The 23,820-nt window shown below is 41.2% G+C and overlaps 1 protein-coding gene across 13 annotated transcripts in view; it reads right to left on the bottom strand.

Moving 5' to 3' along the window:
- Nucleotides 1-1,069: 1,069 nt before the first annotated feature.
- The window catches only part of RNF144B (ring finger protein 144B), a 206,887-nt gene continuing 184,136 nt past the window's right edge, over nucleotides 1,070-23,820 (bottom strand). For all 13 annotated transcript variants that reach the window (XM_074398493.1, XM_074398492.1, XM_074398494.1 and 10 more), the window contains 4 exons: nucleotides 23,284-23,488; nucleotides 20,556-20,700; nucleotides 16,213-16,302; nucleotides 1,070-14,664 (listed from right to left, as the gene is read on the bottom strand). In XM_074398493.1, coding sequence (XP_074254594.1) covers nucleotides 14,524-14,664; nucleotides 16,213-16,302; nucleotides 20,556-20,700; nucleotides 23,284-23,488 — 581 coding nt within the window. In that variant the 3' untranslated portion in view covers nucleotides 1,070-14,523. The remainder of the gene's footprint in view (nucleotides 14,665-16,212; nucleotides 16,303-20,555; nucleotides 20,701-23,283; nucleotides 23,489-23,820) is intronic.

The following is a 23,820-nucleotide window of genomic DNA, read 5'->3' as shown; positions in this document are numbered from 1 at the left end:
GTTAAATATTAATAAAATGAAAATATTTCTTTTTAGAATCAATTGACAATGTAAGTGTAAAAGGGTCAAATTATATTACAAGATAGAAAATAAGGCTGGGCGCAGTAGCTCATGCCTGTAATCCCAGCACTTTAGTAGGCCAAGGCGGGCAGAACACCTGAGGTCAGGAGTTCAAGGCCAGCCTTGCCAATATGGTGAAATCCTGTCTCTACTAAAAATACAAAAATTAGCCAGGTATGGTGGCAAGCGCCTATAATCCCAGCTACTCAGGAGGATGAGGCAGGAGATTTGCTTGCCCCCAGGAGGCAGAGGTTGCAGTGAGCCAAGATCATGTCACTGCACTCCAGCCTGGGCGATAGAGGGAGATTCTATCTCAAAAAAAAAGAAAGAAAGAAAATAAATACAATCTACTTTGATACATACTGATAAAAACAACAAACTCTTAATGAGCATTTACTATGTACCAGACATCAAACTTAGAAACAACGTCTATTCCCAATTTACAGACAGAAAAAAAATAAAGCACAGTGATGTTATGTAACTTTCCCAAGGTCACACAGACAGTAATGAGTTCGTGGGTCAAAACTGGAATGATCTGGCTCTTGAGGCAGAGTTCTTAGCTATATATCCCACCCACTTCTTTTTTTTTTTTTTTTTTTTTTTTTTTTGAGACAGAGTTTCGCTCTTGTTACCCAAGCTGGAGTGCAATGGCGCGATCTCGGCTCACCGAAACCTCCGCCTTCTGGGTTCAGGCAATTCTCCTGCCTCAGCCTCCTGAGTAGCTGGGATTACAGGCACGCGCCACCACGCCCAGCTAATTTTTTGTATTTTTAGTAGAGACGGGGTTTCACCATGTTGACCAGGGTGGTCTTGATCTCTTGACCCTGTGATCCACCCACCTCGGCCTCCCAAAGTGCTGGGATTACAGGCTTGAGCCACCGCACCCAGCCCCCACCCACTTCTTTTTCAAGACTCTTTTTTTCAAAGCAGCTTTAGGTTCACAGACAAATTGAAAGGAAGGTATATTAGTTTCTTCTCATGCTGCTAATAAAGATGCACCAAGACTGAGTAACTTACAAAGGAAAGAGGTTTAATTGATTCACAGTTCCACATAGCTGGGCAGGCCTCAAAATCATGGCAGAAAGTAAAGGGGAAGCAAGACAAAACCAAAGTCTATGTAACCAAAATAATTGTTGAATGAAAGTGAAAATCAATATGACGATTACTTATTTTGCAGAAAATACCAATAATAACATTATTTAATTGATTCAAGGCTATCAAATTATATTGGAAGGAAAAGTCAGTTTTAAACAAACAAGAAAGAATGAAAATAAATGATTCAGTCAACTCAAGAAATTTTTTTAAAAAAGCAATTACAAAACAAGAAAAGCAGGAAGAAAAATTAATAACAAAGCCAAATTAATAAATGAGAAAGCAAACATAAAATCTAAGAGCTCATTATCTAAAAAGGCTAAGAAATAGACAAATATCTGGCAATAAAGGAACAACTATGAAGAAACCGGATACAAACACCAATCTGAGATTCAGAATTTGTTTTACTTATTAAAGACCTCTACATGACTTAATTCTTAAAATTTTCACCCTCTCAATACAACACATATATTAACAGAATGGATAGAGGAACATTTGCATGTAGGAGTGAGGCACATGTTTCAATACATACATATGTATATATGTAACCCATGTATTAACAGAATTGACAGAGGAACAGTTCCAAAATTTATGGAGCAATTTAGGAAAACTATTCAAGCATTTCTTCAACTTTCACTTATCCTCCCTTAGCATTAACTGATCGGCACACAAGAAACCTAGGGAAGCTGAGCTTTTCTTTCACTTTTTGTTGCAGTGAATGCCATGCTGGTCTCTGATACGACAGGCAGCTCCTTTCTTTCTTTCCCCTCCTAAAGTAATAGATATTGACTAACAGAAGGCCAATTTGGCCAGAATACAATGTTCCTCCTCTCTCTTCCCTGGTCTCTGGGTTCAATCACATCAGGCAGAGCTCTGACAGCCACTCTGTCAGACTACAGAGAGCAAATGGTTTCCATGGGCATAAGGCGAAAGAATATTCTAAAAAGGACAAGCTGATCATCAGTTATAGCAGAATTGTTAAGTGGTTTCATGACAAGCTTTAGTTCCTCACGTACAAGATGGAAGTATACAACATCAGATTGCATCAGTTTGTCTTATGAGCAGACAGAGTGGCAGCGGAGGGGAAGACAGACCTCATGTACTTTCGAAGAGAATTTCTTTCCAAGTAAATGAAAACAACATGGTCAATTAACTTCCTCAAAGCACTTTCAGAAGTCAACTCCATTTCCTGTCTTTGTCAAGCTACTTATGTACCTCAGTGCTCCTGACATTCCCCAAAAAACGTGAAGGCATTTGGGTTGAAAGCATTTCTTAAATTAGAATTAATTCATCACTCTAAGAAACTCTCCTCTACCCCCTACTTTCATAAGAATTCACTAAAGTTATAAAACCAAGTAGAAATGCATCTCCCACTCAGTTTTTATGCATTCAATCTGTCTGTTCCCTCATCATACCCTATGAGTAATTGTATTTATTCCCTGGTTGGTCCAAAAATGAATTAAGGGTGAGTCCTATGAGTAAGCCTCACATTAATGAAACCCTTTCTAAGCTGGTTCTGGGTAAAGACTAATAGAAATTGTATGGAGGTTTTGAGATCCAATACAGTAACATGTTTGAGTAGAAAACATTACAATGGAAAACCTTTTTAAAGCACTAGTTTGTTGGAGGATACAGTTACCAAAATGTTTATTGGTTTTGGTTTGTCTTATGTAAGATCTTTCTCATTTGCTTTCCCCTGACCATTCCCTGAAGGCACTGCCCTGGACCAGGCTCTCATGAAATGATAGCTGGACTACTGTAGCATTGTCCTTAAATTGGCCATGCCACTTCCAGCTTCTCTCCCTGAAATTGAACCAACAGACTGTTGTAAGATTAACCTGCGAAAATGCAGCTTTGCAAATACCACTTCTTTTTTCTTTGTTAAGCAGGGTCTCCCTCTGTAGCCCAGGCTGGAGTGCAGTGGCACTATCACGGCTCACAGCAGCCTCAACCTCCCAAGGCACCAGGTGGTCATCCAACCTCAGCCTCCTAGGTAGCTAGGACCACAGGTGCACACCACCACGCCCAGCTAATTTTTGGTAGAGACAAGGTTTTGCTTTGTTCCCTAGGTTGGTCTCAAACACCTGGGCTCATGTGATTCTCCCATCTCAGCCTCTCAAAGTGCTGTGATTACAGGCATGAGTCACTGCACCTCACCCCACACTCTTCAAACGCAGAACCCCAAAATGGCTCCTCACCCCAAAAAGAACCGGTCAACACAGGAGCCTGGCACTCAAGGTTCTCTGTTTCTGCATCCCACAAGTATTTTATCTTTCTGTTTCATTCAGTTATTTCTCACTCCCCATGCCACATGGCTGTCATCGTGCCTCCTCTCTGTGATCCCCTTGCTGATCACAATCCTGTCTTTCAACACGCTGATCCAGCACCATCTCCATGAAACATGAATTGAAAAGTTCCAACAATCTCTCTCCTTCTCCACTGGTTCATGGCACCTGTCTACATCAATCCCCTGGCATGTACCAGCCATGATCCAGTGGGGTCGTTCCTCTTTCTGTAGACCAACGTGTTCCTTCTCCTAAACCCAACTAACCCATCTGAAGCAACTAATTGAGACACATTTGTTTGTACAAAGAAGGTACTGGATGCCTGCTTAAGTGATTAGAATAACAACGTAGTAGACTTGTTGGTGCTTCTCAAACAGGTGTATGTGCACCCCAGGGTACTCTGGGTTACTAGAGGGTACAAGACAAAGATAAACCATCTTTAAGAAGTTAATTTTGGCCCACTGCAGTGGCTCATGCCTGTAATCCCAGCACTTTGGGAGGCCAAGGTGGGTGTATCACTTAAGGTCAAGAGTTTGAGACCAGCTTAACCAATATGGTGAAACCCTGTCCCTACTAAAAAACACAAAAATTAATTGGGAGTGATGGCATGCACCTATAGTCCCAGCTACTCAGGTGATTGAGACAGGAGAATTGCTTGAACCTGGGAGGTAGAGGTTGGGGTGAGCCGAGATAGTGCCACCGCACTCCAGCCTGGGAGACAGTGAGACTCTATCTCAAAAATAGATACATATTTTTACTTTGGTAATTAAAAATGTAATCCTTAAAATGAAATCAGGCCAGATCTGGTAGCTCACACCTGTAATCCCAGGATCTTGGGCGGCCGAGGCAGGAGGATTGCCTGAGCTTGGGGGCTCAAGACCAACCTGGGCAATATGGTGAAGCCCCATCTCTACAAAAATAAAAATAAAAAATTAGCTGGGTGTGGTGGCATGCACCTCCATCCCAGCTACTCAGGAGGCTGAGGCAGGAGGATCACTTGAACCTGGGAGACAGAGGTTGCAGTGAGCTGAGATCATGCCACTGCACTAGCCTAGGTGACAGAGCAAGACCTTGTCTCAAAAATAAAAATAAAATCAGGCCAGGTGTGTTGGTTCACACCTGTAATCCCAGCACTTTGGGAGGCTGAGGTGGGAAGACTGCTTGAGCTCAGTAGTTTGAGGCTACAGTGAGTCGTAATCATGCCCCTGTACTCGAGCCTGGGCACAGAGCAAGATCCTGGCTCTATAGTCAAAATCAATTAATTAAAATCAAAATACTATGGAGGTTATAACTTTTAATAAATTATGGAGGTTATAACTTTTAATAAATTTTTAAATGAACAAAAAAAGTGTCTAGCCCTCAGTAGTTAACTTGGGACAATGCTTCTGGGTCATGTTCTATTCCTTTTAGTAGTAAATTAACATTCTTATACCAGTTGAGGATATTATGCAGAAATATTCAAGAAATACCCTGCAGATTATGAATGGGGAGTGGGGGAAGAATACAATCACTTATTTTTATCATTTTCATTTTAAGGTGCAATCAACACACATTTTTGTCTTCCTTACAATAGGTAACAGAAATCAAGCCTAAAGATTTTTTTCAAGTTCATATTTTCCTTCCTTGGCTATGATACGCTTGTGATATCAGACGTAAATATGAGGACCAGGTTTTAGTATGACCACTGTTAAAACTTTTAAAGCATTCTTTGAATATTTAATTAACATGGGTTTTCTTAGTAAACTTATTTCTTATTGTTCTCAAAGTTCACAAGTAGTTTTGTGTTCTACTTTTGAAAATCAAATTCATTAAGACTGAATAAAAATTTTGTACTAAAGTCGATATGCCTATTTATCTTCTCATTCACACAAATATACGTACATATATATACTATCCTATATGCTATCACTTAATATATCTTAAATTTAACTCAATTTTCAGAAAATTCAATGTATACTGAAAACAGAAAATATCAGTAACAAGCCACTTAGACTAACACACCTATAATGGCCCATAGTGTGCTTCAAATAAGGAGAGTGAGGTCCTGATATTTTTCATATAGGTACTAGAAGAAACATGTCACTGGAAATTCCCCAAGCAACTTTGATTATAAGTCTTTTTAGCCACCAAGAGCTGTGGATAAACCATGAGGTTCCACCGTCACTCTTCAAATTTGCTCATTTTAAGTAAACTGACAATATATTTCACATGCTTTTGGTATTATCCACAGCAGCACCTGGAAGTTGCTTCTGAGAATTACTTTGTCTAATAAGAATTTCCCTCGAGCTAATTACTCTCATGCATATAGGGCTCACAGTAGGGGCTGGATATTTTTTCCATTTCAGTCAAAATGTTCGATTTGTACTGAACCTAATTTGTACTGAACAATTACTTCCTAATTTTCTAGATGAGGCAACTGAAGCCAAGAGAAGTTGTAACTTGTCCACAAGAGACTAGGAGAGCTACCACACTTCCCTCTGGTCTTTCATTTTTAGTCAAAAGCATGACTATGCTAGCTTATAATATCTAGAGCATCTATAAAATATCTAGAGTATGCATTGCTGCACTGCGGGCATGTGTGTGCTGGGGGTGGGGGCGGTGGGAAGAGGCAATGACCTGGACTTTTGTTGCAAGTCCCTCAACAACAGGCAGTGACTAGTTAACTCAGATCCGTCTGCTAGACTGGTCTACTTTGAATGGAAACACCATCCTGTACTTTAAGCCAGCTCTTAAAAGAGTTGTCCTTCCTAAATCAAAACAAGATTCACTCCCATTCTGAATCTTCTGAAGGTTTGTTTAGAAAGCTGAGATCAGGTTTTCTTCTGAGTCCACTCTGAGTCCCACACACAGACCAAGTGGACCTCCCAGGGACACTAGCCAGCAGCAGAACTGCTGATCTCCTTGGCTATCCTAGATTCAACTGCAACTGTAAGTCAACAGTTCCCAGGTAGAAGTTAGTTGTTGCTAACTCTTCCCCAAGTTTGTGATGTCTTCAAGCAGATTCTATCACCCATCAAAAAGTTTTGCTTTCATGGGGCTGGGAAACAGAACAGACTTTAAAAAGCTAAATTTCCTTTTGGAAATGACAAATATAGGCGCTGGGTGCAGTGGCTCCTGCCTGTAATCCCAGCACTTTGGGAGGTCGAGGTCGGTGGATCACAAGGTCAGGAGATTGAGACCATCCTGGCTAACAGGATAAAACCCCATCTCTACTAAAAATTCAGTAAATTAGCCGGTTGTGGTGGCACACGCTTTGTAGTCCCAGCTACTCGGGAGGCTGAGGCAAGAGAATCGCTTCAACCCGGGAGGCGGAGGTTGCAGTAAGCCGAGATCCTGCCACTACACTCCAGCCTGGGTGACAGAGAGAGACTCCATCTCAAAAAAAGAAAAAAAAGAAAATGACAAATATATTCTCATAACCACTTTAAAATGTAAAATGGAAGCAGAGATGTGTCAGAAGAGGAAGCCAAAGAGATCTGAAGTATGAGAAAAACACAATGAACTACTGAAGGCTTGAAGATGGAGGGGGCACGTGAAAGGTGTGAGAAGTAACTGAATTCTGGCAATACCCAGAGAGCCTAGAAGAGGACTCTGAGCCCTAGAGGACAATACAGCCTCAACCAACACCTTGATTTTTAGACCAGTGAAATTTTGAGCAGAGAACCCAGCCACATCATGTCAGACCTCTGACCTACAGACACTGAAGTAATAAATGTGTTTTTAGAAATTAAACACAAAAATCAAAATAATGCTAAGAGGTCCTGAGTTGGTTCATGCAAGATGTGGGTTCAAGTTGTAGCTTTGCCACTCACCTGCTGTACGACCTGTACCGTGTCTTCTAACCCCTGAGTCTCATCTCCCATCTGTACACTGGGGGTGGGGAATGTGAATATTAGTATCTACTTTCTACAGTATGCAGAGCAAAAAGGAAACATTTTGCATACTATACGGCATTATGCAAATACCAAGGTTTTACTATAAATCTTCCCCCACAAAAATCAATGTGTTGATATAGATTATCCATCTCTCCACATATTCCCCTCATTTTAATGAAGCATTCCGTTAGATAACTATTTTTGTCAAATATTTCTTTGTTAAACAATGATATAAAAAATCCTAAAAAGGAAATGGATTTACCGAAGGGGTCATACCTCTCTCAACACAGACAAGCTTGAAATGTGTTTCTCCTGTTCCAGCTTTGCCCCCTCTTCTCCTTTCAGAACAATGCCTGCATAAAAACTGACCACTCGGCCAGGCGCAGTGGTTCATGCCTGCAATCCCGGCATTTTGGGAGGCTAAGGCAAGTGAATAACTCGGGGCCAGCAGTTCAAGACCAGCCTGGCCAATGTGGTGAAATCCCGTCTCCACTAAAAAGAGAAAAATTAGCCAGGCATGGTGGCAAGTGCCTGTAGTCCCAGCTACTAGGGAGGCTACAGCAGGAGATTCGCTTGAACCCAGGAGGTGGAGGTTGCAGTGAACAGAGACAGTGCCACTGCACTCCCGTCTGGGTGACAGAGTGAGACTCTGTCTCAAGACAACAAAAAAAACTGATCAACTACACTTATAGCTGCAAGCACACCTAACTCAGTGGCTCACTCTCCTCACACCTTCCTAACAACCAACACTTAGAAGCACTTTGACATTCAGGATTTTACTCACGCCACCGAAGCCTGATCTAAGATAAAGATGAAATGACACTGTACAGTAACGGGCTGGCCCCAGACCATACCACCAGCCAAGAGCGCAGCCAGGCCTAGAACTGAAGCCATCTTATTGCAAGCTGGGTGTCTGTCTCCAAGCCCACACGACCTGGATTGGCAGAGGGCGGGGAGGACAAAGGATTCCCCACACTTGCTCTGTGCCCAGGGTGGCACCAGGTTTGCCAGCCCTTTCCCTTTCACATGCCCTTGTAGTGCCAAAGTCCCAGGGCCAGGCTAGAATTCAGGACACACCACGCAGGATGGTATGTGGACTTGTTTCTTTTAAAATGAATTAGCTTGTTTTCAAAATTTAAGTCAAGGCCGATCAATAATCACAAGTCTCACAACTTACCTCAAAAATACCTTCATGTTAATTTTCTTTGAATGTGTTCAGCACTCTTGATGTTAACCACCCCTCTGCTCACCCCAAAATAAATATCTCTTGAATCATGTCGGGTCCTTAAGGAACTACAAATAAAACGACCAACATTCAACTTAATTTCTTTCTCATCAAAAGCCTGAATTCCAGATTTAACATCTAAAAAAAAAGCAAAACTGAGGGCAAATATGGCACCGATAAAAATAAAAAATCATAAAGGCAGATAATGGAATTGAAAGGACGTTCATTATTTAGAGTCCCTTTCTAGCTTTTGAAACTGTCAGCTGACTATTTAATGGTAGGCTACAAATACACATTTGGTACAAGTTGGTAATGTTAAGAAAGGCGTTAGATCCAAGTTAACAGTTGCTTTGAGACTTGATTGTAAATATCAAAAGGAACTCGTGACAATGTACTTTGTAGGGGAGAGGCAAGCAGCTGGGCATTTGGGTTAATTTGTATAGATCGAGCTGTAAGTCTGGTTCCAGTATTAGCAAGTCGGATGCACACTGCCTTATTTTTCTAATTACCTTCCATCTACTATCCTTCTCTAGCCAAACCCCAAGGAATGAGATGAGCGGATATCTGGGGTACCCACCAAAACACAGCCCCTAAGTGATGATTTGAAATAATATGTTCTTACATACGTCTCCACTGATGCAGATAAATGAGAGGGTAGTAAGTTCTCTTAAGACTAAGATTTGGGAGTGAAAGACTCAAAATTACTAATGAAAGAGTATTACGGTACGTTCAAGTCATAATTCATTTCTGTCACTCATCAGTATGACCCTAAGCTAGACTTGAACACAGAACATTGCTTTCTCCATACAATGGATCTACTCTGCTCCGTTGATCTCAAAGGATTTTTCCCAAGTTCTTCAGTTTACGTAAAAGTATACAAATAAAACATAATTGCTATTAACACATTTAAGCAGACTTGTTTCCTTTTTCCCATAGAGTTGGGCATTATCTTTAGGGTCTAAAGAAAACCAGATTTATTATCTAACGAATGAAAATAATTGAATTACAGAAAAAACTAATTATAGTGCTCCTCTAAATCACCAGATTCATAATTTACATTGCAATGAGTTTGCTGGTTAGGGAACTGATTAAAATCGCTGCTGTATAAAATGGGTCATTCAATATTTCTTTGGGAATGCAAATTCAAGTTTAGCAAATAAGCATACTTTCAAAATGAACTAATGTTGAGATTCTAGGAGACGATTAAGAAAATTAAGAGACCATAACCCAAAAATGTTTTTAAATGATCTTACTGATCTCCTTAAAACTGAGTGATCAGAAAATGAAATTTGAATTGTACGTCAATTGTAAACCTTTGTATGCAGGTACCATTTTAGAAGCATCTAGCCTTTAATAAAAAGGCTTCAGCACCAGCACAGGAGAGGTTGCTTTCAGTTTTGTAGAAACACAAGCACTAGTTGTTAACTAACCTTTGGCACCCATCTTTAGGCCTGCTTCGAATACTAATCAAGTGGAAATGACCTTAACACTCTAAATCCTTTCTTAAAAATCGTAACAAGGAAACACATTCCTCTAAGAGACTTTTGGAAGGTTAGAACTGACCTTAGCATTTAGTCTAATCTTCATTTTACAGAACAAATGGCTTTGGCATTTGGTAGCATTTTTTATTACAATCATCTTGGCAGCATTTTTTATCAATGATCTGTATTATTGGTTATTTTTCTGGATAATGATCAATTCCTGTGCGGTGGCACTGTGGACTATCACACCTACAAATAAGAAAGTATGTAACAAATAAAGGCATTACATTGGCCCCATTTCTTTTCTTTTCTTTTCTTTTTTTTTTTTTTTTTTTTTTGAGAGACAGAGTTTCACTCTTGCCTTGGCTGGAGTGCAATGGCATGATCTTGGCTCAATGCAACCTCTGCCTCCCAGGTTGAGGCGATTCTCCTGCCTCAGCCTCCCAAGTAGCTGGGATTACAAGTGTGTGCCACCATGTCTGGCTAACTGTGTATTTTTAGTAGAGACAGGGTTTCTCCATGTTGAGCAGGCTGATCTCGAACTCGCAATCTCAGATGATCTGCCCACCTCGGCCTCCCAATGTGCTGGGATTACAGTCATGAGCCACTGTGCCTGGCCCCATTTATTTTAAGAGTAAAGTAGCAACAGTTATTTCCATAGATGGTATTGCAAATTCTGTTACCTTTTGTAAATTCAGAGCAGTGATTTGGTTAGTTCTTAGAGGACAAAAATCGAACATGCCTAGAATTGCGCAGTGCAACAAAGGTTAACACACTTGATTTCCTGCTCACATTTATTGTGGCTAGAGACACTAAAACAGCTATTTTCTTCCCCCAACATTGGAAAAATAGAACACAATAGCAATTTTTTAAATACATAAAACTTCTTGGATCATGAATCAACATGAAACATAATAGCCTGTAAAAATCAATTGTGATCGCTTTATAAAATGTCATTCATCTAATGCATTTCTGAAATTGTCCTTAAAGCTATACACATACACACAACTATCACATACAGGCATCCACTCATGAACAGAAAGAAAAGTCTTTTATAAGTATTGTGTAAGGAAGGCTAAAGTAATACATATTTAGATTCAGAATAATTTTTTAAGAAAAAACATAGGGTTCCAAGAAACAGTGATTTACACTCAAAGAAACATGTACACTTGCAAACCCGGATAATATTTTCATGAAGCAGGCTACAAGAAAATTCACACTGAATTATTGTTCAAAGTCCTCTTTCAAAGTACAGACTCCAGGTCCAAAGCAAATACCCACGGCATGAACAAATAGGACGCCTAAGATTCTAACATTTGCTTCTACATGGCTTTTCTCCTCACTTCCCTACCTCAAAACAAGAGAAAATTTCCTAGATGGGACAATGGCAAGATGTTGTGATAAAACATCCCATAGGATTTCTGGATGCTGGGCTGTTATATCCAGATTACAGTTTGGTGATGGATTTTTTATTTCTATACTCTAAACACAAAAAGATTCTTGCCATAGCATCCAAACATCCATATGGAGACCTCATACTTCCTCTTAATACAGAAAGAGAATCACTAGGAAAGAACAAAGCTGGCAGACTGAGAGAGGAGGCATGGGTAAACTCTGCCACCGGCCAATTAACTAAAACAAGAATATCAGTCTCTGTTATCAAAGTTGTTGGTTAAAACTGTCAGCTCTCAGGCACGGTGACACACATGCCTGCAATCCCAACACTTTGGGAGGCCAAGGTGGGTGGATCGCTTGACCCCAGGAGATTGACACATGCCTGGGCAATCCAAGGAAAGCCCATCTCTACAAAAAATACAAAAATTAGCCAGGCATAGTGGTGTGTGCCTGTAGTCCCAGCTACTCAAGAAGCTGAGGTGGGAGGATCACTTGAGCCCAGGAGGCAGAGGTTGCAGTGAACCAGGATCACGCCACTGCACTCCAGCCTGGGTGACAAAGAGAAACCTTGTCCAAAAAAAGAAAAAAAAACCCGTTGCCAGCTCTCTCCTTTGTAAACAGTCTCTAGGGCACCAGATATGTTTAACCAGCCTGGTTTTGTTGATTCTGACAATCTCACACACATTTCAAAAGAATTTACCATTTTTCAGGCACTTCTCAACATTAAAAAAAAAAAAAATCAAATCAGTTCTTGAAAAACAGTTTGACAAACAACCCCCATTCCCTAGCCCTGTCCAAAAAGTAAGCAGCTAATTCAGTGATACTATCTCTGTAAGGCAGCAAATTCCTTCAATTTGCCAAGGAAATAGCATATATATTTTCTTTCATCCTGATAACAAAGTATTTTAGGTTACTCAGAATCAGCCCCTGTTTAAAGACTCTTCATGGCACCAAGCTTAAAGAGTTTACTAACAGAGGATATTGCCACTATTAACATGCTTGTTACAAAAATTCAGTTGCAGCTGAGTTCCTGTAATTCCCTGAGCAGTTACAAATGCCTTTTACCTATAATGAGGCAGTAGGCTCTGTGTAAAACAAAGCAAATTAACTATTCAAATATATGTAAATCTGTAATTATATTAATATGAATTACACTGACAGAATAGAGTTTTTTTCTGAAGTATTTAGAGTTTCAAAAGAAAACAAAGACAATATTGAGAAATTTCTAATAAATGATTAAAAATGATTTTGGTTGGCTGCCCTTCCCAAGTTTGCCCAAAGTTCTCATCTATATTCTACATAACACGTAAATTAAAACGTACATGACCAATAGATGTACTACACATACATCAGATATCAATATATACATGTGAATTAAAGTTCCTTAAATATACGCATCCCCACTTAGGATACATCCTATTACATAGGCAAAGCATCATCCTTTAATAATAGGTCAGAGATAGCAGCAATTTGATATTCTATTACCCAGTTACCTCAGAAAATACCATAGATCCTGAATAGTTCCTGATATGGCATCCCTGGCTTCAAGAACTCTCCAGTAACATTTAGCATAGGTCTCATAAAGCACCAGGCTGCATTGCCAATAGCAGTTAAATAATCCTGTCATTGGAGAAAAGGTTTTATTCTTTCAAAACCTTATTTTCAAATCTGACTCATGGTATAATGGAAAAAAAGTAACAATGAGGTGATAAATTTAAACTAAAATATATAAAGCATTTCTGTTTTTTATTTCTTACATGTTTTTGTTGTTTTATCAGTGCCTTATAACATAGAAAGTATTCAGACTGCCCTAACAGATGCTGAAAGAGCAATAAATTATGCTGAGAAACAAGCTGCTCTGTGTTTGAAAACATAAATGACTCACTTATCCATTAGTGTTTTTACAAACAGAGATGGCAAGATATTGTACTAAGCACTGTTTTAAGAGAGTTAGGAGTCTATGCCCTTGGGTAAGTTATGAACTTACAACCAAAATTCACATATATAATATGCAAAAAATCTTTAGGCAGATTTGCAATAAACCATTTCAGCCACAGAAGGATAGAATGGCTTTTAAGTAAACATTTATTTTGTGTGTGCTATTGGGTATATCCATGCATGCTCAATGGATAGAAATTACAGGCATGCTCCAAGTCACATGGATTCTAGATGTAAATGATACACACTTTAATATTTACCATCCATGTGTACTCTTAGACCCGATTCCAAATCTACTGGAGGTGTGAACACAGACCCCTAGAAAGGTCCCGGTTACCTATGACAAAGTTTTGAAACTATCACTCTACCAGTATTTTGTATGAAACTATTTTGTAGACCACAGCTACCGGCTGTAAGAGACAAGCTGGCCAACTCGGAAAACTTACATTTGCCAAGGGAGAAACACTAAATTAGACCATATTGTTTAACAGGCTGCAACTCTTTTACTGAAAAAGGACAACTCCCTCTGCACAGCAGTTTCCTCCTTCTTGAAGCTGAGATCACACAGGAGAAACCTATTGTGTTTCTGCCAAATCATAGTGGGAACACTGGGGACAGCACACCCAGTAGCCAGCAGAGGCACAGCCACCATGTCAACTGCTCAGATCGGCAGCCTGTTTTATGGCTCCTACGAGGATTTCTCCTTACGCAGTCTTATCCTTCTCCTCCTTATCAGGTTTCTCCTGTGTTTCTCGTGGTAGTCTAATCAACACACAACAGGCTCTGGCTTCTCAGTTATCTTGCATGTTGCCAACTACGACAACACACTGGTTACATCAAATGTTTACTCAAGCTCCTTGAATTTGGTTGGAAGTTGAATAGTCCAGTGAGATCCTTTGGATGACAAAATGATATGTTCATTCCATCCCAAGCAACCCCAAAGCTCCCGACATGCTCCATAGACACAGCTGGACTGTCAAGCCCAGTTCTCATTACACAGGAACACGCACACCCAGGATTCGGCCTTTCCCGATGCTGAAGGCTGGCAGACAAGGTCAACAGAGGCACTTTCAAAGTTGGCAAGGAGGAAGAGGCAAAGTCACTAAGTGGGGCTTTATCACTGCGCCATCTCATGTAATTCACACATCTCGGACGTGTGAACACGGAAATCTTTAGGTTGTGGATGGGTCGTGCTTTTTCTTCTTGCCCCGACAGGACTTGCAGACACAACAGATTATACATGGGGAGGCCAGGAGTAGCAAAGGTGAAGTCACCAAGGCAATGATGCCCAAGCCTACGAGAATCCCTACCACCTGGAAATTTCAAAGAAAAACACATTTCAGCAATTAAGTCTTTCAGCATGTATACTTATTCCAACTATATTATCTGCTGTGGGCCAAACATTTGTGTCCTTCTGCAGCTCATATGCTGAAATCCTAAATCCCTGATGTGATAGTATTTGGAGATGAGGCCTGTGGAAGTCAGTTGGCTTATGAGGGCAGGGCCTTCATGATGGGATTATGAACTCATAAACCAACTAACATCTGCTCTTAAAAGAACAGATGCCAGAGGGCTTTCTTCCATTCTCTAGGCTCTATGCCATGTGAAGACACAGCAAGAAAATGGTCATCTTCGAACCAGGAAGAGGGCCCTTACCAGGACATGACCATGCCGTCAACTGAACCTTAGACTCCCCAGCCTCCAGAAGGGTGAGAAGCAAATTTCTCTTCTCTAAGCCTCCCAGTCTATGGTGACTTTTTATAGCAGCCTAAACAAGACATCATCTCAGGCACATAAAACAGTTACATTTATGGGACCTTTCAGCCAGTGCCCGGCAATGATCTGAACCGGAAAAAAGCTACAGAGATACAAAGGATCAAATCAAGAATGAAAACCATCCAAATGCTAACTCAAGCTGTCACAAGCTCAGCATAGTCATGAATTATTGTGTTCATGCTCTCTCTACCTGAATTTCCTCAGCTAGCTTATAGGGATATTAATGACTACTAGGATATTAGCACTGACTCCCTCCAAGGGGCACTGTCTTTAATAAACCTAAAACACCATTAAAAAGAAACCATGACTCCCTTTGAACCTGCCACATAAACACACAACAGCATCTGCAGAGGGATCTAAGCCCCAGCAGGGACTCACAGGGTTTTAGAGCACTGCCTGATACGGTTTGGCTGTGTCCCCATCCAAATCTCACCTTGAATTTTAATAATCCCCACTTTTCAAGGGCAGGGTCAGGTGGAAACAATGGATTCATGAGGGAGGTTTACCCTATACTGTTCTTGTGGTAGTGAGTAAGTCTCCTGGGATCTGTCGGTTTTATAAATGGGAGTTCTCTTGCCTGCCACCATGTAAGACGTGCATATTTACTGAAACCTCCTCCTTTGCCTTCCACCATGATTGAGAGGCCTTCCAGCCATGTGCAATTGTGAGTCCATTAAACCTCTTTCCTTTATCAATTACCTAGTCTTGGTTATGTCTTTATTAGCAGTGTGAGAGCAGACTAACACGCTGCCTTTAATAGGTAACGTGGCTTAAAGGGCTTTAGAAAAGTCATTCCACTGTTTCTCAAGAGGAAAGAACATCTGCCTGCATCCTGCATGTCCCTGTTGATTTCTTGGCAGCTCTGGTGCCCCTGCTCCTCCACAGTCTCAAGGAGACTGTGCTCACAAATTAACTTCAGGTGATTACCACATTGCTTTTCCCTAACCTCACCATAGAACTCCCCAGAACCTCCCAGGCTGAGGTGGGACCTCCCAGGAGGGAATAGTGCAGGGAAGATGAAGAGGCGGGCTCTTTAAGCCATCACAATTTTGCCTTATGTCACGCTCCCTGTAAGGTCAGGGTACCTGTGTTCGGTTCCACATCACTGATGCTCTCGAGTGGCCTAGTTTATTTCTGCATGGCCCTTTGTCATAATGTCTGAGGAAAATGTCATTCTGAAAAATAAAAAGATTAGTTTCAGTAAATATGCAGTTTTACGTTGAGAAATGAATACAAACCACAATGGATCACCAAATGGAAGCCAAAGTTTTTCTCCGGTGATATTAGTGACTCCCTCTAGGAATTCCGAGCCCGTACTCTTTATCTTTGTAGTTTCATAAATCAACACGTGAAAATAAATCATAAACAATAAGAATCTCAATTAATTCTGTAAAAAGAAAAAAAAAGAATAGCAATGACCTTACTAATCTTAGCAAGGTAGCCCTGGCAGAGGTACAATGAAATGGGAAGGCCAGGAGCAAAGCAGCTGAAAGGTTGGTGTGGCAAACCTGGAAAGAGAAAACGCCAGTGACTGAGGATGGATGAAGAAGAGGAAGTTACAGTCCTAAGATATTAAAAAACTAACTAACTAGACAGAGAGACAAGGAGAAAAAATCGCAGATGAGGAAAACCAGCTGGGTTGAAAGAAGGCAGTGGCTTTATCGAGAGAAACGACAAAACAGAGATGGAGTCTTTTGGGAAGATAAGTTTGGACATGTTGAACTTTAGAGATGATTGAGACATCCAGGCACGGCTGTTCAAAAGGCAGCTCATCTCATAGATCTAGACTGAAAAAAAGAGACTTGGGCCTCAGCAGAGAAACTAGCTCAGGGTCCAAACTAGGTGTAGATAATCTAATGGTCTGTTCATTAGATGAATGGAGAAAGGGGTTTCAATCGGGCATCAGTGTACGTAGGGTGGAAGGAACCCACAGAAGAGACTGAATTAATCAGGAAGAGGGGTAAACTGAGAAGCAAAGAGACTGCTGAACACAAGCATTTAAGAATGGGTTGAGGAAGAGGCTGGAAAGGGAAATGAGACATGGTCTGAAAAGGAGAAGAGAAATCAACAGAGGTGGTACCGCTGAAATAGATGTGGTCAGGACTGTCAAATGCAGCAGAGGATCTAGGTAAGCTAAGGACAAGTATTCATTGGATTCTGCCAGAAGAAATCACTCAAAATCTGGGAAAGGGGTACAGTCAGGGTGAGACTATGTGGTAATCTGAGCACATTGCAGTATTTGGAAGGTAAGTGATGTGAGTAGCAGCAAGAGGTGATTAGGCTTTTTTGATGCTTGACTTCTAACGGAACGATAGAGGGGTAGTAAGAAAAAGATGCGTGCTTTAAGAAAAATGTTAACTCGTGTTTAAATGTGACACAGTCGAATGCATGGATATGCTGAAAGAGTGGAGACTGAAACCACAGGAGAGGGAAGAGATAACTGAATGGGCTCAAGTCTCTAAGGCTATGGACAGAAATAGGATTCTAAAGCAGACAATTAAACTTAACTCATCCTCTGAAACTACTGGGATGATAATCAAGACAGGAACAAGCTCATCTCCAGCAACACTCAAAAATCCTGTCTGGTGTCAGTCTCAGGCCTGGATTTTAGACAGTCACCCTCTCCTGCCCCCATGGTCTCAAACTTTCCTATAAACAGAAAGCAACACCACCATCTGATGTGGAACTCCACCTGCCTAGAGAAAAACATCATTACCAACAATCCAGCGCCCCTGGCTAAAACTGAAAATGAGATCTTAAAAAAGTCACCAGAGGCCGGGCACGGTGGCTCAAGCCTGTAATCTCAGCACTTTGGGAGGCCGAGGTGGGTGGATCATGAGGTCAAGAGATCGAGACCATCCTGGTCAACATGGTGAAACCCCGTCTCTACTAAAAATACAAAAATTAGCTGGGCATGGTGGTGCACGCCTGTAGTCCCAGCTACTCGAGAGGCTGAGGCAGGAGAATTGCTTGAACCCAGGAGACGGAGGTTGCGGTGAGCCGAGATGGCGCCATTGCACTCCAGCCTGGATAACAAGAGTGAAACTCCATCTCAAAAAAAAAAAAAAAAAAAAAAAAAGTCACCAGAAAAAAAGATGCTTCAACGTTTGAAGTCTGTGTATCTAGCCATTTAACATCTGCAGCATTTCATCTCCAGAACCAGAACAGCACAAGTGACAGAATCCGCATGTTCTTTGCAACACCACCCTCCAAACATATTTCAACAAAAGGATGGAGAGCTGGTACACATATTTAGTCCCTTACACTCGGGCATCCTAAAGAGAGCCTCATGGGCTCGGCCTCCTTGAGCAGATGAACTCAATTAGTATTCTGGTAAAACCTGAAGGAAAAAAAAATTGTTTTTCATTTGTAATGTATGTGTAATGTGCAATCTAAAATTCTCATCCAGAATATCACTCGCTTAGATGCATGCTAGTGCTTAAATATCAAACGTAATTGTAATTCAAAGGCCTATTATAAATCAGTTTTTTCAATGGAAAATATTTATTCCAATCTGAGCTGCTGAACTTCTCAAGTCTGAAATGTCCATTTTCTTCTCCCCATTTATACCTCTTCTTAAATCACTAAGATGGAGGTTATTATTTTTATTCATACATGTCATCTTAAACAACATGTCTAGTTTTCAGTTAAAAATCCAGCAGGGTGGCCAGCAGACATCATATGCTAACTGCACACACACTCACTAAGCACGTCTGAACTAAAGCACTACACAAATTGCTTGCTGAATTAAAGCACATCAAGCAACCAAAACAAAGAGCTGAGAAAAGAATGGCAACTCAGTGGTGACTGAGGGCTTAGAATGATATGGACATATTTTAGAGGTCCAAACTGCCAAAACAGGGTGTTATCTATAAACAACTTATGCTACCCCAAACTTTAAAAGAACAGAAGTGAAGTAAGACCTTCTCACCAACCCTTCCCACTGCATTTTTACCTCTGAGGTTACCATTAGTCTTGGCACAGGGGTGAATAAAACTGCACCTGAATTTAGGAAGACTTGATTCTGAATACAGCACACCAATGGGTCTTGACATTTTAATCCAGTTTGCCAGTTTGTGTCTTCTGATGGGGGCATTTCGGCCGTTTACATTTAACCTTACTATTGTTAGGTGTGAATCTGATCCTGCCATTTTGTGGCTAGTTGTTTGTTTTGCCCGTTTGTCAACACAGTTTCTTCACTGCATTGTTGGTCTTTACCATTTGGTTCATTTTTGGCTAGGGGAGGGACAGTGGAGGGTGGGGAGGGTGAGGAGGGGTAATGTGGAAAGAAATGCCAGGTATAGATCACGGGGGCAGAGAGGCAGCAAACCTCCTTGCCACGTATGTACCTATGCAACAATCCTGCATGATCTGCACATGGACCCCAGAACCTAAAGTACAATTAAAAAAAAAAAAGAAAGAAAGAAAAGAAAGAAAAAGAAAACTACTTGCTTCATGGATGGTGAGAAAAAATAATTAAGCCAAGCCCCTTGATCTGGGAAGGGAACACTGACAAAACAGTAGCAATACTACTGCATGCCCACAACGGGGAGGTGGGAGTGCGGCCATGTGAGCAAGAGAGTACAAGTGAGAGAGAAAGAGAGCAAGAGAGCATGAACCATTTTTCTTTAAATTCAAAAAGGAGAGAAAACCTAATAGTGGTAGGCAGAATAACTGCCTCTCAAAGATATCATGGCCTAATCCCCAGAATCTGTGAATGTGTTACCCTATATGGCAAAAGGGATTCTCCAAGTTTGATTAAATTAAACCCTGAGATAGAGAAGATTATCCTACACTATCCTGATGGGCCCAGTCTCCTCACACTGGTCCTTAAGGTAGAGAACCTTTCCCAGCTGTGGTCAGAGGGAGCAATGACTAAGAAGGGAATGAGAGATGTGATGTTGCTGGCTTTGAAGATGGAGGAAGAAGCCACAAGCCAAGGAAAGCAGACAGCCTCTAAGGCAAGAAAGTAGATTCTCCACCAGAGCCTCCAGAAAGAAAGGCAGCCCTGCTGATACCTTCATTTTAACTCACCAAGACCTATGTCAGATTTCCAAAGTGCAGAACTATATAATAAGTTAGTGATGTTTTAAGCCACTAAGCCTGTGCTAATTCATCACAACAGCAATACAAAATGAAGACACTAACAGTCCTTTACATAATAGAGTGAGAGAGACAATGTCTAAGTAGTAAGAAATGCCCCTAAAACAAAAGCCTGCCTTCAACACCAAGGTGACATATGTAAGATCATCAAAAAGCTGTTTTTAGATAACTAAAGTAGTAGGCTTAGGAAGTCTCATTAAGAAAAATAAATTCCATTTACAGAATAAAAATAGCCTCAGCATTTTAAAGGGAAAATCTGTAGGATATCAGCTGTGGTATGATACAGTATAGGAAAAACTGGACAATAAACCTAGGTGGAACTTACATCCAAGTTCTGGAGACAGTACCAGCAAAACGTGTGCTTGCAGTTTTTGCACATCATCTGAGCGCAGCCTTCATTGCGTTCGATATAAACCCGGCAAACTGGGCATTGCTTAATGGGGGCTTCTGCATCTGTCCCAAAGAGGGCTCTAGAAACAAATGGATGAGAAATGGCATTCAGCCCATGGTCATCAATTGAATTCCCAGGGCTCCTATGGTTAGATAATGAACTCATAGTTATCCACACTTGATTCACTTCCAAAAGATAGGGTGTGGCCAAAAACATCCTTCTTATTAGATTTACAGGTAACTCACGCAAGAAGGAATCTTTATTTATTTTGGCTTTCAGTGAATTATATAATTACAGTTTCCACCACTGATTTCACTATTTTGCCAAATTAATATTTCATTCCCTAAGCACGCATTGCTAAAATAAGAACTGCAAGGAGTCAGTTACACAGCAGAGAAACTAGGTCAGGGTCCAAACTGGGCGTATATAATCTATCTAATGGTCTGTTCATTAGATAAATGGAGACGGGGGTCTCAATTATCAACCCTTTAAAATAATGTCCAATGCTTTCAAAAGACCTTCTCCAAACAAACGCATAGACCAATACAGGCTCACAGCCCCAAGGGGCACAGAAAATAAGCAACAAGAATTAGAGTGGGAAAGATGGATAGGTGAGTCATAGCACCAGGTAACACTTGAGCTACTCCCCAGCAAAACCACCACCCGGCCGGGCGTGGTGGTTTATGCTTGTAATCTCACCACTTTGGGAGGCCAAGGCAAGCAGATCATGAGGTCAGGAGATCGAGATCATCCTGGCCAACATAGTGAAACCCCGCCTCTACTAAAAATACAAAAATTAGCTGGTCATGGTGGCGTGTGCCTGTAGTCCCAGCTACTCAGGAGGCTGAGGCAGGAGAATCACTTGAACCCGGGAGTTGGAGGTTGCAGTTAGTGGAAAACGCACCACTGCACTCCAGCCTGGGAACAGAGCGAGACTATCTCAACAACAACAACAGCAACAAAAAACCACCACCCAGCACATAGAGATATTCAACTTACAGAGTGTTATCAAATCTATTATCAGATTTAGTATGAATAACCTCATACTGTCAAGAGACAATTACAGGTTGAGCATCCCTTGTCCGAAAATTTGAAATTCAAAATGCTCCAAAGTCTAAAACTTTTTGAGTGCCCACATGACAAAGAAAATGCTCACTGAAGCCTTTCTGACTTCTGATATTCAGATGACAGATGCTTAACCAGTAAAATATATAATGAAAACATTTTAAACTCTGAAAAAAACTGCAATCTGAAACATTTCTTATCCCAAGCATTTTGGATAAAGGATGCTCAACTTGTATCTTAATTCCCTTATTTTCAGATAAAGAAACAGACTTACAGAGGCTGAGTGACTTCCATGAGACACACAGATACCAAGTGACAATATCAGAATGAAAATCTTCCTATCCTCTGAGTTCTTTGCATTGCCCCATAGTACCCACAGAGCTTCCTGCTATGATCATGAAAACATAGGCAATGCTGGTTTAAATCTGGCTAAGAGGGCACATGCCTGCCCCTGGGTATTAGATCTTTTTTCCTCTCCAATTGTTTGCTCTGAGATTCAAACACGGTACTGTAGACAGGTAGCACTACTATTCCTAACGCCTGGTTCTACACACTCTGGGTGCACTTTGTGATTAAGCCAATGGGATCACAACACTGGTATTTTGTTCTTGCTGATGCAGAACAACCATAGCCCCAAGCAAAGCAAGAATAAAACAGAGGTCTCCCACTCTGGGCCCTGCTGCTGCCATAAAATCCCTCCATATAGGCCAAGTGCAGTGCCTCACACCTGTAATCCTAGCACTTTGGGAGGTTGAGGTGGGTGGATCCCTTGAGGTCAGGAGTTCAAGACCAGCCTGGCCAATATGGTGAAACCCCATCTCTACTAAAAATACAAAAATCAGCTGGGTGTGGTGGCATGCACCTGTAATTGCAGCTAACTGGGAGGCTGAGGCAGGAGAATCACTTGAACCCAGCAGGCGGTGGTAGCAGTGAGCTGAGATCACGCCACTGCACTCCAGCCTAGGCAACAGAGCAAGACTCTGTCTCAAAGAAAAAAAGAAAAAAAAAAGCTCTGTACTAAAAAGGTACAGATCTAATTGCTCCCTGTCATAACATAATCTCAACCTTTTTCGAGCATAAAGTATCATGGGAGAACCCTCCTTTCTATATTATGAAAGAATTTAGGGCCATTGTTTCTATTGCTGCATTCTTCCTGATATGACTGTCATGCATCATGAGCTGGCAATTGAGTCAGGTATGAAAATTTCTGACTCATTTTGCAAGCAAGAAGAATGAGATCTACCAGTACAGGCAGATACGGTATCTGAGCAAATAGCTGGGATAAGTCATGATTTCCTACTGAGAATCAACAGACCACAGTGCCTCACTACCTAAAGAGAAAGCAAAACTCGTATAAACTTTAATTCCAGCAATATCTGGAACATTCCTTTGGGGCAAATAACTAGAAATACTTTTTTGGTGTTTTGTTTTGTTTTGTTTAGCAACTTACCAATTCTGAGACACTTCTCAGGGAGGTTCTGCAAGAAAATAACCAATCTCTAAAGGCCATCACAACGTAACTTCTTCCACACAGAAGGTATGTTGAGTTTCTAAGAAAACTATCGAATAATCCCAAAGACAAAGTTTCCTTTCTTACCCGTGCTCTGTTGGCAGGACAACAGGCTGACTGTCTCTACAGGAGACCTCTGCATGCCAAGCATCCTTGCAACACGAGCAGAATTTCAGGTGGCAAGAAGGGCATTCCACCAGCACAGGCTGTCCTGGATCACTCGATGCAACGGGGCACACTGTCTGACAGTCTGCAACAGGACACCATGTTCGGTAGGGGTCCAGATGAACTTCTAAAGTGTAAAGAAAGAAAATGTGATGATCTGTCCAATTCAGGTTTAGGTCTTTCTGGTTGGATGGATGGAAGGATGGATGGATTTAGAGCCAGAGTCTCACTCTGTTGCCCAGGCTGCAGTGCAGTGGCACGATTTCAGCTCACTGCAACCTTTGCCTCCTGGGTTCAAGCGATTCTCCTGCCTCAGTCTCTTGAGTAGCTGGGACTACAGGTGTGCACCACGCCCAGCTAATTTACGTATTTTTAGTAGAGATGGAGTTTCGCCATGTTGGCTAGGCTGGTCTTGAATTCCTGACCTCAGGTGATCCACCCACCTTGGCCTCCCAAACT

Source organism: Saimiri boliviensis, chromosome 4 (genome assembly GCF_048565385.1).
Source record: "Saimiri boliviensis isolate mSaiBol1 chromosome 4, mSaiBol1.pri, whole genome shotgun sequence".
In the NCBI taxonomy this organism is placed as follows: domain Eukaryota; kingdom Metazoa; phylum Chordata; class Mammalia; order Primates; family Cebidae; genus Saimiri; species Saimiri boliviensis.
This window is presented reverse-complemented; position numbering and strand designations above follow the sequence as displayed.